Consider the following 15,291-nt stretch of genomic DNA (forward strand, 5'->3'; position numbering starts at 1 on the left):
TAATACCGGGGCTAAAAGGGGTTAAATTATGAGGACAGGTTGCACGGACTAGGCTCGTATTCCCTTGAGTTTGGAAGATTACGGGATGATCTAAGTGAGGTGTTTACAATGATTAAAGGATTTCATAGGGTAGATAAAGAGAAATTATTTCCTCTGTGGGGGGGGAGGGAGAATCCAGAACAAGGGGGCAGAACCTTAAAATTAGAGCTAGGCCGTTCAGGCATGATGTCAGGAAGCACTTCTTCAGACATCTGGAACTCTCTTTCCCCCAAAAAAGCTGTTGAGACTCAGGATCAATTGAAACTTTCAAAACTGAGATTGATAAGATTTTTGTTAGGTAAGGGTATATGGAATCAAGCTGGGTAAATGGAGTTAAGATACAGATTAACCATAATCTACCTGAATGGCAGAGCAGGCTCGAGGGGTTGAATGGCCTACTCCTGTTCCTATGTCCCAGAGCTGACCCTTTTTGAAGAGGATGTAAATGTTCTTCTTTAAGCTATCTCTTTCGTCATGTAGACAAATGCCGAAGTAAGTTGTGTGGGAGGAGGTGAAATTTCTTCTGTCGATCATTGAAGTGAAAGTCGGTGCAAATAGGAAATAAAAACAGAAAATGCTGGAAATGCTCAGCAAGTCAGGCAGAGTTACACTCTGTTTCTCTCTCCACAGATGCTGCCTGACTTGCTGAGCATTTCCAGCATTTTCTGTTTTTATTTCAGATTTCCAGCACCCGCTGTATTTTGCTTTTGATTGAGTGTAAGTAGGAAATCCTGCTTCATGTTCATGCCGATATTTCTGCTAAAATTATTAACAGAAGGAATTTAATCTCCTTGCTCATTAAATGTAAGGAATCTTACAACACCAGGTTATAGTCCAACAGTTTTATTTGAAAATCACAAGCTTTCGGAGATTATCTCCTTCGTCAGGTGAGTGAGTGAATGAGAGGTTCTCAAATCGCATATCTTATATTAGGCTGGGAATCAAAGGTGTCATTGGTGTTCAGACAGGTTAGCCACGGAAAACAGTATGTCCCAGTATACTGAATACACAAGGGTCAAATTACACAGACAAGGAGAGAAAGAGACCCGAAAGGCAGAGAGAGAGAGAGAATATCCAGTTTTATTAAAAATCCACTGGTGGGGTAACGTGTAGCGTGACGTGAACCCAAGATCCCGGTTGAGGCCGTCCTCATGGGTGCGGAACTTGGCTATCAATTTCTGCTCGACGATTTTGCGTTGTCGTGTGTCTCGAAGGCCGCCTTGGAGAACGCTTACCCAAAGATCGGTGGCTGAATGTCCTTGACTGCTGAAGTGTTCCCCGACTGGGAGGGAACCCTTCTGTCTGGCGATTGTTGCGCGGTGTCCGTTCATCCGTTGTCGCAGTGTCTGCGTGGTCTCGCCAATGTACCATGCTCCGGGGCATCCTTTCCTGCAACGTATGAGGTAGACAACGTTGGCCAAGTCACAGGAGTATGAACCATGTACCTGGTGGGTGGTGTCCTCTCGTGTGATGGTGGTATCTGTGTCGATGATCTGGCATGTCTTGCAGAGGTTGCCGTGGCAGGGTTATGTGCTGTCATGGACGCTGTTCTCCTGAAAGCTGGGTAATTTGCTGCGAACGATGGTCTGTTTGAGGTTGGGTGGCTGTTTGAAGGCGAATAGTGGAGGCGTGGGGATGGCCTTAGCGAGGTGTTCATCGTCATCGATGACATGTTGAAGGCTGCGGAGAACATGGCGTAGTTTCTCCGCTCCGGGGAAGTACTGGACGACGAAGGGTACTCTGTTGGTCGCGACCCGTGTTTGTCTTCTGAGGAGGTCTATGCGATTCTTTGCTGTGGCCCGTCGGAACTGTCGATCGACAAGTCAAGCGTCATATCCCGTTCTTACGAGGGCGTCTTTCAGCGTCTGTAGGTGTCCATCGCGTTCCTCCTCGTCTGAGCAGATCCTGTGTATTCGCAGGGCCTGTCCATAGGGGATGGCCTCTTTGACGTGGTTAGGGTGGAAGCTGGAAAAGTGGAGCATCGTGAGGTTGTCCGTGGGCTTGCGGTAGAGTGAGGTGCTGCGGTGCCCGTCTTTGATGGAGATTTGTGTGTCCAAGAAAGAAACCGATTCTGAGGAGTAGTCCATGGTGAGTTTGATGGTGGGATGGAACTTGTTGATGTTATCGTGTAGTCTCTTCAGTGATTCTTCGCCGTGGGTCCATAGGAAGAAAATGTCGTCTATGTATCTGGTGTATAGCGTTGGTTGGAGGTCCTGTGCAGTGAAGAAGTCGTGCTCGAACTTGTGCATGAAAATGTTGGCGTATTGGGGTGCGAATTTGGTCCCCATGGCTGTTCCGTGTGTTTGGGTAAAGAACTGGTTATCGAAGGTGAAGGTGCCTTTCGGGTCTCTTTCTCTCCTTGTCTGTGTAATTTGAACCTTGTGTATTCAGCATACTGGGACATACTGTTTTCCGTGGTTAACCTGTCTGAACACCAACGACACCTTTGATTCCCAGCCTAATATAAGATATGCGATTTGAGAACCTCTCATTCACTCACTCACCTGACGAAGGAGATAATCTCTGAAAGCTTGTGATTTTCAAATAAAACTGTTGGACTATAACCTGGTGTTGTAAGATTCCTTACATTTGTCCACCTCAGTCCATCACCGGCATCTCCACCTCATTAAATTTGTTCGTGAACTGGACACAATTACCCAAAAACATAACTTTTCCACATTAGGCATATTGAAAGTAACTGCAGTTTGTATTATGTGGTTCGCTTTCCCATTCGACATGTGTAGCTCTAAAGTGGAAATTCACAGCTGGCTCTTCTTGGCTGTTTGACATCTTGAACCTGTCTGAAAACTTTCCAATTCTCTCAGTGTCCCTTTAAGTTAGCATCTTGTAATGGGTGTGATGGCCTAGTAGTTACAGTGCTAGCCTAACAACCCAGGGGTTGTGAGATCACAATCCCACCATGCAAGTTTATGAAATTGAATTCAGTAAACATTTGTGGGATCGCACCAGCAAATAACCATGAAAATAAAGCTAATGAATTGTCATAAAAGTCCAACTGGTTCACTAATGTCCATCAGGGAAAGGAACCTGTGATTCCAGTCTCACACTGTGTGATTGACTCTGAATGCCCTCAGGCCAGCCAAGGATGGGCAATAAATACAGTGTCACCCACATCCCAATATCAAATAAATAAAAACTTGCCATTGTAGGTATTACAATATGGAAGTTCAATGCAAATTATTTAAAGAAAGAAAGACTTGCATTTCTATTGCGCTTTTCACAACTTCAGGACGTCCCAAAGCTCTTTACAGCCAATTAAGTACTTTTGCAGTGTAGTCACTGTTATGGCGTAGGAAACGCAGCAGCCAATTTTCACACAGCAAGGTCCAACAAACAACTATGTGATAATGACCAGATAATTTGTTTTAGTGATGTTGGTTGAGGGATAAATGATTGGCCAGGACCCCGGGGAGAACTCCCCTGCTCTTCTTCCAAATAGTGCCATGGGATCTTTTATGTCCACCTGAGAGGGTAGACAGGGCCTTGGTTTAACGTCTCAACCGAAAGACAGCACCTCTGACAGTGCAGCACTCCCTCAGTACTACACTGGAGGGTCAGCCTAGATCATGTGCTCAAGTCTCTGGAGTGGGACTTTGAACCCCCAACCTTCTGACTCAGAGGCAAGAGTGCTACCAACTGAGTTACAGCTGATACTTTAGAGTCACTTAGAATTAGGCACCGTCGATGGAGGTACATTATAACTGTGTTCATTTTATCCTGCGCAGTTTTGCTGGTTATGGCTGTATGCTGGAGATCAGAAGTGTCGAGTTATTTTCAGACGGTCGTTCGGTCGTAGACTCTATCGGCAGGCAAAGGTTCAAGGTGTTACGACACAGTGAAAAGGACGGCTACAGTACTGCAGATATTGAATACCTTGAAGACGAAAAGGTGACGCTTTATCAAGAATATTGTGTGCGATCATTAAACCTTCATGCTGCGTCCTTTTGTGCTTTGACAATTACGCGGGGGCTGTTGATGATGGAGTTAATACGAAGGACCCTTTTTAGAATTAAATCTTATTTGCAGTAGGATTTTGCTGCGACTGAACAAAGTGTGAATGAAATCATGGAATCGTACAGCACAGAAGGAGGCTATTCAACCCATCGTGCCTGTGCCGGCTCTTTGAAAGAGCTACCCAATCAGTCCCACTCCCCTGCTCTTTCGCCATAGCCCTACAAATTTTTCCTTTTCAAGTATTTATCCAATTTCCTTTTGAAACGTACGAATGAATCTGCTTTCAGGCAGTGCATTCCATGTCATAACAACTTGCTGCGTAAAAGAATTTCTCCTCATTTCCCCTCTGGTTCTTTTGCCAATTATGGTAAAATCTTAAAATACGAGGAAGACATTAATTAGCGGGAGATGGAGATAGCAGAAAGAAAGACATGCATTTATATAGCTCCTTTCACAACCTCAGGATGTCCCAAAGCGCTTTAAAGCCAATGAAGTACTTTTTGAAGTGTTGGAGTGTAGGAAGTGCATTTATAGTCACATGCCATGTAATCTGACCATTGCTAATGAGAGTTCTCCAATGTGTACAGCTGGTGTAAACTAAATCTCATGTAACCTTCCATGTAACAGGTAGAGGGAGAGGACTATGCTGAACTTCTTCGCCTGCATGACTTGGTTTACGAGCAGGCGTACGTGTGGTTTAGCTCACTCAAGCAAATATTGAAGACTCGAATTCTGAGCCACTTTGGACCGATGCCGAGGAAAGATACAGATATACAGGTGGGTTAGCTCGCCACTGCACGTGCTCCGTAGTTGCTTTTAGAATTATTTTAGTGAGAAGACAGCCAACAAATATTTTGTATCTGTCTTCACGGTAAAAGACACAAAAAAAATACCGGAAATAGTGGGGAACCAAGGGTCCTATGAAAGTGAGGAACTTAAAGTAATTAATATTGGTAAAGAAAAATTACTGGTGAAATGAATGGGACTAAAAGCCGACAAATCCCCTGGACCTGATGGCCTTTGTCCTAGGGTTTAAAAGAGGTGGCAGCAGGGATAGTGGATGCATTGGTTTTGATCTTCCAGAATTCCCTCGATTCGAGAATGGTCCCCCTGGATTGGAAGGTAGCAAATGTAACCCTGCAATTAATTAAATAAATAAATAATCTGGAATTAAAATACTAGTATCAGTAATGGTGGCCATAAAACTACCGGATTGTCGTAAAAACCCATCTGGTTCACTAATGCCCTTTAGGGAAGGAAACCTGCCGTCCTTACCCGGTCTGGCCTATATGTGACTCCAGACCCACAGCAATGTGGTTGATTCTTAATTGCCCTCTGACATGGCCTAGCAAGCCACTCAGTTGTAAAATCTCACGACGAAAAGTCATAATAAGAATATAACCGGACGGACCACCTGGCATCGGACCACTAGGCACTGGACACGGCAACGGCAAACCAAGCCCAGTCGACCCTGCAAAGTCCTCCTCATGAACATCTGGGGACTTGTGCCAAAATTGGGAGAGCTGTCCCACAGACGAGTCAAGCAACAGCCTGACATAGCCATACTCACAGAATCTTACCTTTCAGCCAACGTCCCAGACTCTTCCATCACCATCCCTGGGTATGTCCTGTCCCACCGGCAGGACAGACCCACCAGAGGTGGCGGTACAGTGATATACAGTCAGGAGGGAGTGGCCTTGGGAGTCCTCAACATTGACTCTGGACCCCATGAAATCTCATGGCATCAGGTCAAACATGGGCAAGGAAACCTCCTGCTGATTACCTGCTACCGTCCTCCCTCAGCTGATGAATCAGTCCTCTGCCATGTTGAGCACCACTTGGAGGAAGCACTGAGGGTAGCAAGGGCACAAAATGTACTCTGGGTGGGGGACTTCAATGTCCATCACCAAGAGTGGCTCGGTAGCACCACTACTGACCGAGCTGGCTGAGTCCTGAAGGACATAGCTGCCAGACTGGGCCTGCGGCAGGTGGTGAGCGAACCAACACGAGGGAAAAACTTACTTGACCTCGTCCTCACCAATCTACCTGTCGCAAATGCATCTGTCCATGACAGTATTGGTAGGAGTGACCACCGCACGGTCCTCGTGGAGATGAAGTCCCGCCTTCGCACTGAGGACACCATCCAACGTGTTGTGTGGCACTACCACCGTGCTAAATGGGATAGATTCAGAACAGATCTAGCAGCTCAAAACTGGGCATCCATGAGGCGCTGTGGGCCATCAGCAGCACCAGAATTGTATTCCAGCACAATCTGTAATCTCATGGCCCGGCATATTCCTCACTCTACCATTACCAACAAGCCAGGGGATCAACCCTGGTTCAATGAGGAGTGTAGAAGAGCATGCCAGGAGCAGCACCAGGCGTACCTAAAAATGAGGTGTGCCAACCTGGTGAAGCTACAACTCAGGACTACATGCTAAACAGCGGAAGCAACATGCTGCAGACAGACCTAAGCGATTCCACAACCAACGGATCAGATCAAAGCTCTGCAGTCCTGCCACATCCAGTCGTGAATGGTGGTGGACAATTAAACAACTAACGGGAGGAGGAGGCTCTGCAAACATCCCCATCCTCAGTGATGGCGGAGTCCAGCATGTGAGTGCAAAAGACAAGGCTGAAGCGTTTGCAACCATCTTCAGCCAGAAGTGCCGAGTGGATGATCCATCTCAGCCCCCTCCCAATACCCCCACCATCACAGAAGCCAGTCTTCAGCCAATTCGATTCACTCCACGTGATATCAAGAAACGGCTGAGTGCACTGGATACAGCAAAGGCTATGGGCCCCGACAACATCCCAGCTGTAGTGCTGAAGACTTGTGCTCCAGAACTAGCCGCGCCTCTAGCCAAGCTGTTCCAGTACAGCTACAACACTGGCATCCACCCGACATCTTGCCCAGGTATGTCCTGTCCACAAAAAGCAGGACAAATCCAATCCAGCCAATTACCGCCCCATCAGTCTACTCTCAATCATCAGCAAAGTGATGGAAGGTGTCGTCGACAGTGCTATCAAGCGGCACTTACTCACCAATAACCTGCTCACTGATGCTCAGTTTGGGTTCCGTCAGGACCACTCGGCTCCAGACCTCATTACTGCCTTGGTCCAAACATGGACAAAAGAGCTGAATTCCAGAGGTGAGGTGAGAGTGACTGCCCTTGACATCAAGGCAGCATTTGACCAAGTGTGGCACCAAGGAGCCCTAGTATAATTGAAGTCAATGGGAATCAGGGGGAAAACTCTCCAGTGGCTGGAGTCATACCTCGCACAAAGGAAGATGGTATTGGTTGTTGGAGGCCAATCATCTCAGCCCCAGGACATTGCTGCAGGAGTTCCTCAGGGCAGTGTCCTTGGCCCAACCATCTTCAGCTGCTTCATCAATGACCTTCCCTCCATCATAAGGTCAGAAATGGGGATGTTCGCTGATGATTGCACAGTGTTCAGTTCCATTCGCAACCCCTCAAATAATGAAGCAGTCCGAGCCCGCATGCAGCAAGACCTGGACAACATCCAGGCTTGGGCTCATAAGTGGCAAGTAACATTTGCGCCAGATAAGTGCCAGGCAATGACCATCTCCAACAAGAGAGAGTCTAACCACCTCCCCTTGACATTCAATGGCATTACCATCGCTGAATCCCCCACCTTCACCATCCTGGGGGTCATCATTGACCAGAAACTTAACTGGACCAGCCATATCAATACTGTGGCTACGAGAGCAGGTCAGAGGCTGGGTGATCTGCGGCGAGTGACTCACCTCCTGACTCCCCAAAGCCTTTCCACCATCTACAAGGCACAAGTCAGGAGTGTGATGGAATACTCTCCACTTGCTTGGATGAGTGCAGCTCCAACAACACTCAAGAAGCTCGACACCATCCAGGACAAAGCAGCCCGCTTGATTGGCACCCCATCCACCACCCTAAACATTCACTCCCTTCACCACCGATGCACAGTTGCTGCAGTGTGTACCATCCACAGGATGCACTGCAGCAACTCGCCAAGGCTTCTTCGACAGCAGCTCCCAAACTCGCGACCTCTACCACCTAAAAGGACAAGGGCAGCAGGCACATGGGAACAACACCACCTGCACGTTCCCCTCCAAGTCACACACCATCCCGACTTGGAAATATATCGCCGTTCCTTCATCGTCGCTGGGTCAAAATCCTGGAACTCCCTTCCTAACAGCACTGTGGGAGAACCGTCACCACACGGACTGCAGCGGTTCAAGAAGGCGGCTCACCACCACCTTCTCAAGGGCAATTAGGGACGGGCAATAAATGCCGGCCTCGCCAGCGATGCCCACATACCATGAAAGAATAATTTTTTTAAAATTCAAGAAAAGAGGGAGAGAAAAAACAGGGAACTATAGGCCAGTTAGCCTGACATCAATAGTAGGGAAAATGCTAGAATCTATTATTAAGGACATAGTAACAGGGCACTTAGAAACTCATAATGTGATTGGCAGAGTCAACACGGTTTTATTAAATGGAAATCATGTTTGAGGGTGTAACTTGCAGGGTAAATAAGGGGAAACCAATGGATGTAGTATGTTTGGATTTTCAAAAGGCATTTGATAAGGTGCCGCACAAGATTCGGGCTTATGGGAGTGGGGGTAATATATTAGAATGGATTGAAGATTGGTTAATGGACAGAAAACATAGAGTAGGAATAAACGGGTCATTTTCAAGTTGGCAGGTTGTAACTAGTGGGGTGCCACAAGGATCAGTGCTTGGGCCTCAGCTGTTTACTATATATAAATAGAGCTCATCACCCCTGAAATCATCAATGGCCATGGCGTTTTATTAATTTTTTTTCTCCCAGGAGATCACATGGCTGCTGATGGGTGGTGGGTGTTGTAAATTATGATACTTAGGACGTCATGGCCGTATGGGCCAGGCTAGATGGACCAGTTGGTCTTTTCGTTTTCATCGTCTTTTGTATCTCCCCATTCAAATAGACACCCTTTTATCCCATGATACTTTCTGCCTTCTTAAGAACTGGTTTTACTTATCTATAAATCAGCACGACTACAATTCAATTAAAATACAGTAAATGTCTATCCAGTGAGACCATTAGATTTAAATCTTTAGGATCAATTAGGATACCTCGGCTCTTTTTTTTAGACCCTTTAATTGATAGAACTTCAACTTCATTACATATCTCACAGATTCTTCAACTGGCTTCAGTCAGTCTACCTACGGTTTTCTTGTCTTATGGCCTTGTCTACTGAATTATCCGAGATCTGGACCATTATTGATACGTTTGATAGATTTTCGGAATGATTTGTAAGTGACCGCTTTGGTGGATAAGAAGACAGCTGATCACAAGGTTCCTGATGAATTTAGGATCTGATCAATATGTCTTTTCCAAAATAAGTTCCCAAATTGCACGAGACAACCTATAATACTTTCTGTCTTCTTAAGAACTGGTTGACTTAACTATAAATCAGCTACTACTACAATTCAACTGCCACCCCTTAAAGTACAGTAAATGTCTAAACAATGAGATCCTCAGGTTTAAATCTTCATCCAATTTCACATACTTTTGAAGGAATTGAAGAAAACCAATTGCTTATTCATTAAGAACACTGACAAGTTCCTCATAGATAGAAAAAGCCAGCTCTTGCTGTCACGCACGGTCTACAGAAATTCCACCGATGCGTGTGTGGTAGGAAGTTATTTTGATGACTGATCAAATGTCATTCAAGTTGATAACGGGGCCGATGAATGGGAATCCAGTTCTGGCCAGACTGCAAATACTGGTTAGGCAGTAGTTGACTTACCATTACATCATCATGTGTGCATCCAGAAATCCAAATGCTAATGCTGATAGATTATCTCGGTCACCTGTGAAAAGTGCAAAATCAGGGCGGCCACGAGCGTCGCGCATGGCCACTGATTTCAGTACTACCCAAGTTATGAATGTTTGCGGCAGCTGCATTGTAAAATTTGTGAAGCCAGACCCAGGGACAAAGTTATGCCAAAAGCCTGGTCACGTCACAGTGATGTGACAACGGAGGTAGCCGCGCGGAGCGTCGAACTGGATACGCTGGCCTGTGCACGCGTTCCTGATACGCGCTCCCGTCGCCTGAAGCTCTGCACCAGGAACTCTGGGCCGTGACACCGTAACACTTCACCCCACTTCTGCATACATTGACTCGAACAACGGCTAGAATAGAGTTGCCAACTGTGGTTGGACATATTCGTGGAGGTGTCATCACATGACCACCTCGCTCGCCCGCGCCCCCCCCCCCCCGCCATTGGTCTCCCAACACTTTCATATTTTCAATGCACCGCCTTCACACGCAGTTGGAAAGCAAATAGCTTCTTCATTGGATGATTTTTGACTGAAAGCGAAGCAGCCATTTTTCCTCATCTCAAATATTTTTTTATAAATAATAACCAAAGTGTTCACAGAAATAAATTTTAAACACACAATTTTTTAATGCCCCTATGATTTTTCTCTCCGGTTTGCTTGTAGCAGTGCTCTGGAGATTAGTCTTTCATTCCTGGAGACGCCAGGGCAATCCTGGAGGGTTGGCAACTCTAGGCTAGAATGTATTTGGAACTGCGTGTCGTTCCAGCTGACCTTAAGCGGATGTGTCTTTCTTTTTTTTGTCTCCCAGGCAAGTCCTAATGGCCCGGGCTGGTGTTGGTGGCTACTGGCCGTGCTCCCGTTAGAGAATCGGGCTCAGCTTCCTTTTCTCGCAATGACTTCGCTTCAAGAACGTTTGAATGGCATTCGACACGTGCTATTATTCATGTCTCGCAACTGCTTGCGGTGACTAACTGCCTGGCTTGGGGTCCCAGCTCACGTCTGCATTGTGGCAGGTTTGGCGGATAAACACCGGTCGCCTCCCCACTGATTATCTTTTTCTACATTCATGTCTTACTGAAGCTGTCCGTTGAAAGGAATCTCATCTATTAAAGTACGTGTACAGTCAGGAAGGTGTAAAGAGTGTTACTGATAATATAATCAATTGACGACATCTAGTGCTGAAATGTCAGTACATTTTTGTGACTATTTTTACAGCCTGAATCCCAGTAATATTATCTTATTTGAGAATGTATATTTTTGTTAAGTCATATGTATATTTATGGAGAAACAAAAGTTTTAAAAATTATTTAAGCTTTCTTATCTACTTAGAATTCATTTTAGGGACGAGCTAAAAAATCTGCACGGAATATACAAACTATAAAATAGTTCGAAATCATGACTTAATTAGTCCTAAAGGACATGACGAGGGGAATGTATTATTTATATCTGGAATACAAATACACTGGGAGGCACAAATTTGCATGCAAGCATCCTCTTTTGAGTGAATTTTAAAACTTTTACATTTTCTGCTCAATTATATACTTCAACATATACTATTTTCTTGTTACCCTATTTAAAATAGAAGGCCAAACTCTCCCCTCTCCTCCCCTCCCCTCTCCATTCCCTTGGGTCTTCCTGGCTTATGAACTAACTGAAGCCAAGAAACCAGGGTGGACGGCTGACTCCCAGGTACCCACCAATAGAGCTAGTTGTAAGGAGGTGTACGAGAACAGACCAGGGATGACGCTCCCTCGGATTTTCCTACTCTCCCTCGCCCTCACCCCATCGCAAAGCCATCAGCCTCCATTAGGTGCCTCCCTGCAGTGACACAACTGAGATCAGGGACTTAGAACTCATAGGCAGTGCATCTTAGTGCTCTGACCCATTGGACCACTATGCCTCCGACGATTCCCCTATTTAAAAGTGATGTTAAGTAGCATTTATAGTCTTTAGAAGCACCTTGTCTTCCACGGACATCATTACGTCCAGCACAAAATAATACAAGAACGGACCAGTTAGCCCTGGGGACGTCTTTTTTTTTACTTGAAAACGTGTTTGCACCTTGTTGGATTTTGGGTTTTCGTTATATTATCAGTAACATTCAGTGTAACCTGCTACCTGAAAGTTTGCATATTCCTTCTCGTGTATGTATGTTCTCATGAAGCCAAAGTAAAATATATTTATTATCTTATTTTTGCAGCAATCCATGTGGTGTGCACACAACATTTAGACGTGTGAAATAATTCAATCTGTCAGAAACTGTGTGAAGGATTCCGTTGTATGTCTTAAAGAAACACTTGGGCTCAATATACTAACGTAGATTAGGATTAGGTAGCACAATTCTGCCTTTTAATGCACATTCTGATTATATAGAGTATTGCTTGGTTGAGAACTGTATGTATGTTGTTAAAAAAAAAACACTGTATCCAAATCATATGTTTTTTGGTGTAGTGCGTTGCTATGGAATTGATTTTGTCTAAACAAAATCTTAACTAGTTGATGCCCCCAGCCTTAATAACTGTATTAATTGCATTTCTGACAATTAGTAAAACTTAACTAGGTTAAGTGCATTTCAACCGACCCCACAATCTTTCATGATTGAATGTAACATATCGCTTCAGTGTAACCACTTAGATATGCTGTGAAGTAATTCTGGAGGCCAACCTACCAGCTAAAGGCCAGGAGTTTGGCTCTGGTTTATTCTCGGTTCTCTCATGATAGACTGCCCTGTTTAGATTGAGTGGGACTCAGCAGCAGAGAGCTGATAGGAATCGAGCCCCAAATTTTTTACATTTGCACTGTGACCTGGTAACAACCAATCTGAAAGTTTAAGAATTTAGAGGCACTGTTTTCTGTCGTCGAGGAGAGGAATCACCCAGATCAGCAGTAGGTTGTTTTCACCCCTGAAGTTTATTGTGACTAACAGTGCATTTTGATGTGATGACTTAAAAGTGTTTGACAAATAAGAACAGCCTACCATACAATCTCACTAAAAAAAACTGTGCCTCTTTAAACCATATTTCTACTTAAATTATTCATGCATATTGCTAACATTTCAATTTAACCTGCGTAGTTTAACATTTCCAACCCCCTCAAATAGCTTTTGCACACATTTTTCCACAAAGTAATGCTGTTTGCATAAAGTAAGATAAATGTTCCGATCTTACTCCTCATCATTATTTTCCTCTCCTTTACAAATTGGCCTGGTGTTGACCTGAACTGGATAATGGTGTAAATGATGAAGAATTGTAGGCGATCCCTAAATTTCCATTCATCAGCACAGTTGGAACTAGAAATTTTGTTCACTTGAGTGAGGTGAACACCCATTTTGGAGCGTTACATGGAGCACATAGTCACAGGTGAAAACTACCAAGAAGACAGGCTACACGCAGTAGATGGACTTGATCAAAATAGGGACATATATGCATTTAAGAAAGCTGATTACACTCTAATGTAAAGCAACTTTGACTTCACAAGATAAGTACAGATGATGGAGGCCGCTTGGCCTATCTTAAGTCATCCATCCAGAATAAACAAAGAGTTACATCCCCCTATCATGTCCTGGAAAACAGGAGTAGGCCCTTCAGCCCCTCGAGCCTGTTCCGCCATTCAATTAGATCATGGCTGATCTGTATCTTAACTCTATCTGCCCGCCTTGGTTCTGTATCCCTTAATACCCTTGCCTAATAGAAATCTGTCAATCTCAGTTTTGAAATTTTCAATTGACTCCCAACCTCAGCTGCTTTTTGGGGGAGAGAGTTCCAGATTTCCACTACTCTTTATGTGAGGAAGTGCTTCCTGACATCACCCCTGAACGGTCTAGCTCTAATTTTAAGGTTATGCCCCCTTGTTCTGGACTCCCCCCACCAGAGGAAATAGTTTCTCTCTATCTATCCTATCAAATCCTTTAATCATCAATTAGATCATCCCTTAATCTTCTATACTCTAGGGAATACAAGCCTAGTCTATGCAACTTGTCCTCATAATTTAACCCTTTTAGTCCCGGTATCATTGTGGTGACTCTGCACTGCACCCTGTCCAAGGCCAATATATCCTTCCTGAGGTGTGGTGCCTCGAAGGCGAAAGAGCCCAGTTTCTCCAATCTACCCTCGTAACTGAATCCTTTGACACCAGGGACCATCTCTGTGGCTTTTCTTTGCACTGCCTCCATAACTAAAGGTGTAGTCTGACATGGGCGTGCACAGTTTTAGCATGACACCCTTTCCCTTACACCCTACTCCCGACTGATCCAGCAACATAATTAAGCAATCGCTCTGTTTGTTGCTGCTCCACAGTAATTGTAAGTGCTGAATTTTCTATCAGCCCCAAATCCCTTTCCACTTCACCTTCTACGCCATCCGTTGTATACTTTTGTCACCCGTTTTTCCTTCCAATGCAGAGTACCCTTCACCTACCTTTATTGAATTTCATGAAGCGATGTTGCATTGAACAAGGCTTTGCACATTTCAGTGCTGCACGGAAGTGGACTTCGCTGATGTTACTGTTACATTTTGTGCCGTTGCCCTTCTCGCTGCACCATCCAAATCATTGATCCCAGCAAACCCTGCTTGCAGAGACTAACGTGAACTTGTTTCGATTTCTTATTCTTCGTCATATTCGCTTCATTGCGTTTGTTATTGTACTTCATCTTGTTTCTAGAACTCTCCCTCAAAAGGCTGTGGATGCTGGGGGGACAGTTGGAGCTCTCAAGACTGAGATCGGTAGATTTTTGTTGGGTAAGGTTATTGAGGGATATGGAGCAAAGGTGGGTAAATGGAGTTGAGGTACAGATCAGCCATGATCCAATTGAATGGTAGAGCAGGCTCGAGGGGCTGAATGGCCTCCTCCTGTTCCTAATGTTCCAATGTTTTTCTACAGCAAGTCGGAAAACAAAAGCTGCCTCCTGAAAGTTCTAATATTTAATATCTCCTTAATATCGCAGTCGCTTATGTAATAAATGTACAAATATTCCTGTGAAACTAAGTGGAGAATTTGTTGAGCTTCATTGTGCCCATTGTTGTCTCTTAGTGATTGGTCACTTGTTTCCAGCTATGTTTTTGGTTTATATTGATGGGGACACTCATGAAGCAAATATTTAAATAAACTAAGATTTAGAAGTGCAATTAAAATGAAATGTTTGTGGCGATTACAGTTAAGACAACCATGAAGTTAAATAAAATCATGTTTTACCTGTAGCTTGTGGTCTTTATCCTTGTACTTTCTAAACAGAATGCTCCAACCATAAGGAAAGAGTCTCATGTAATATACCCTTTAGCCAGTTAATGAGGATGATATCCTAACTCGTAAATCAAAAGCAAAATACTGCGGATGCTGGAAATCTGAAATAAAAACAGAAAATGCTGGAAATACTCAGCAAGTCAGGCAGCGTCTGTGGAGAAAGAAACAGAGTTAACATTTCATGTCGATGACTCTTCGTCAGAACTGGAA

General features: G+C 44.6%; 1 protein-coding gene across 2 annotated transcripts in view; it reads left to right on the plus strand.

The window, feature by feature from the left end:
* LOC137333135 (LON peptidase N-terminal domain and RING finger protein 3-like) overlaps window positions 1-15,029 on the plus strand; it is a 42,505-nt gene extending 27,476 nt beyond the window's left edge. The window contains exons 10-13 of one of the 2 annotated variants that reach the window (XR_010965803.1): window positions 3,786-3,948; window positions 4,642-4,791; window positions 10,652-10,954; window positions 12,044-15,029. Coding sequence is in view for 1 of the 2 variants with exons in the window: in XM_067997301.1 (XP_067853402.1) it covers window positions 3,786-3,948; window positions 4,642-4,791; window positions 10,652-10,810 (472 nt within the window). In the remaining variant the exon portion in view is untranslated. Of the gene's footprint in view, window positions 1-3,785; window positions 3,949-4,641; window positions 4,792-10,651 lie in introns of both variants that reach the window. The other variant, XM_067997301.1, reaches the window with a different exon arrangement.
* The last annotated feature ends 262 nt before the right edge of the window (window positions 15,030-15,291 follow it).

This window comes from Heptranchias perlo, chromosome 15 (assembly GCF_035084215.1).
Source record: "Heptranchias perlo isolate sHepPer1 chromosome 15, sHepPer1.hap1, whole genome shotgun sequence".
Lineage (NCBI taxonomy): Eukaryota > Metazoa > Chordata > Chondrichthyes > Hexanchiformes > Hexanchidae > Heptranchias > Heptranchias perlo.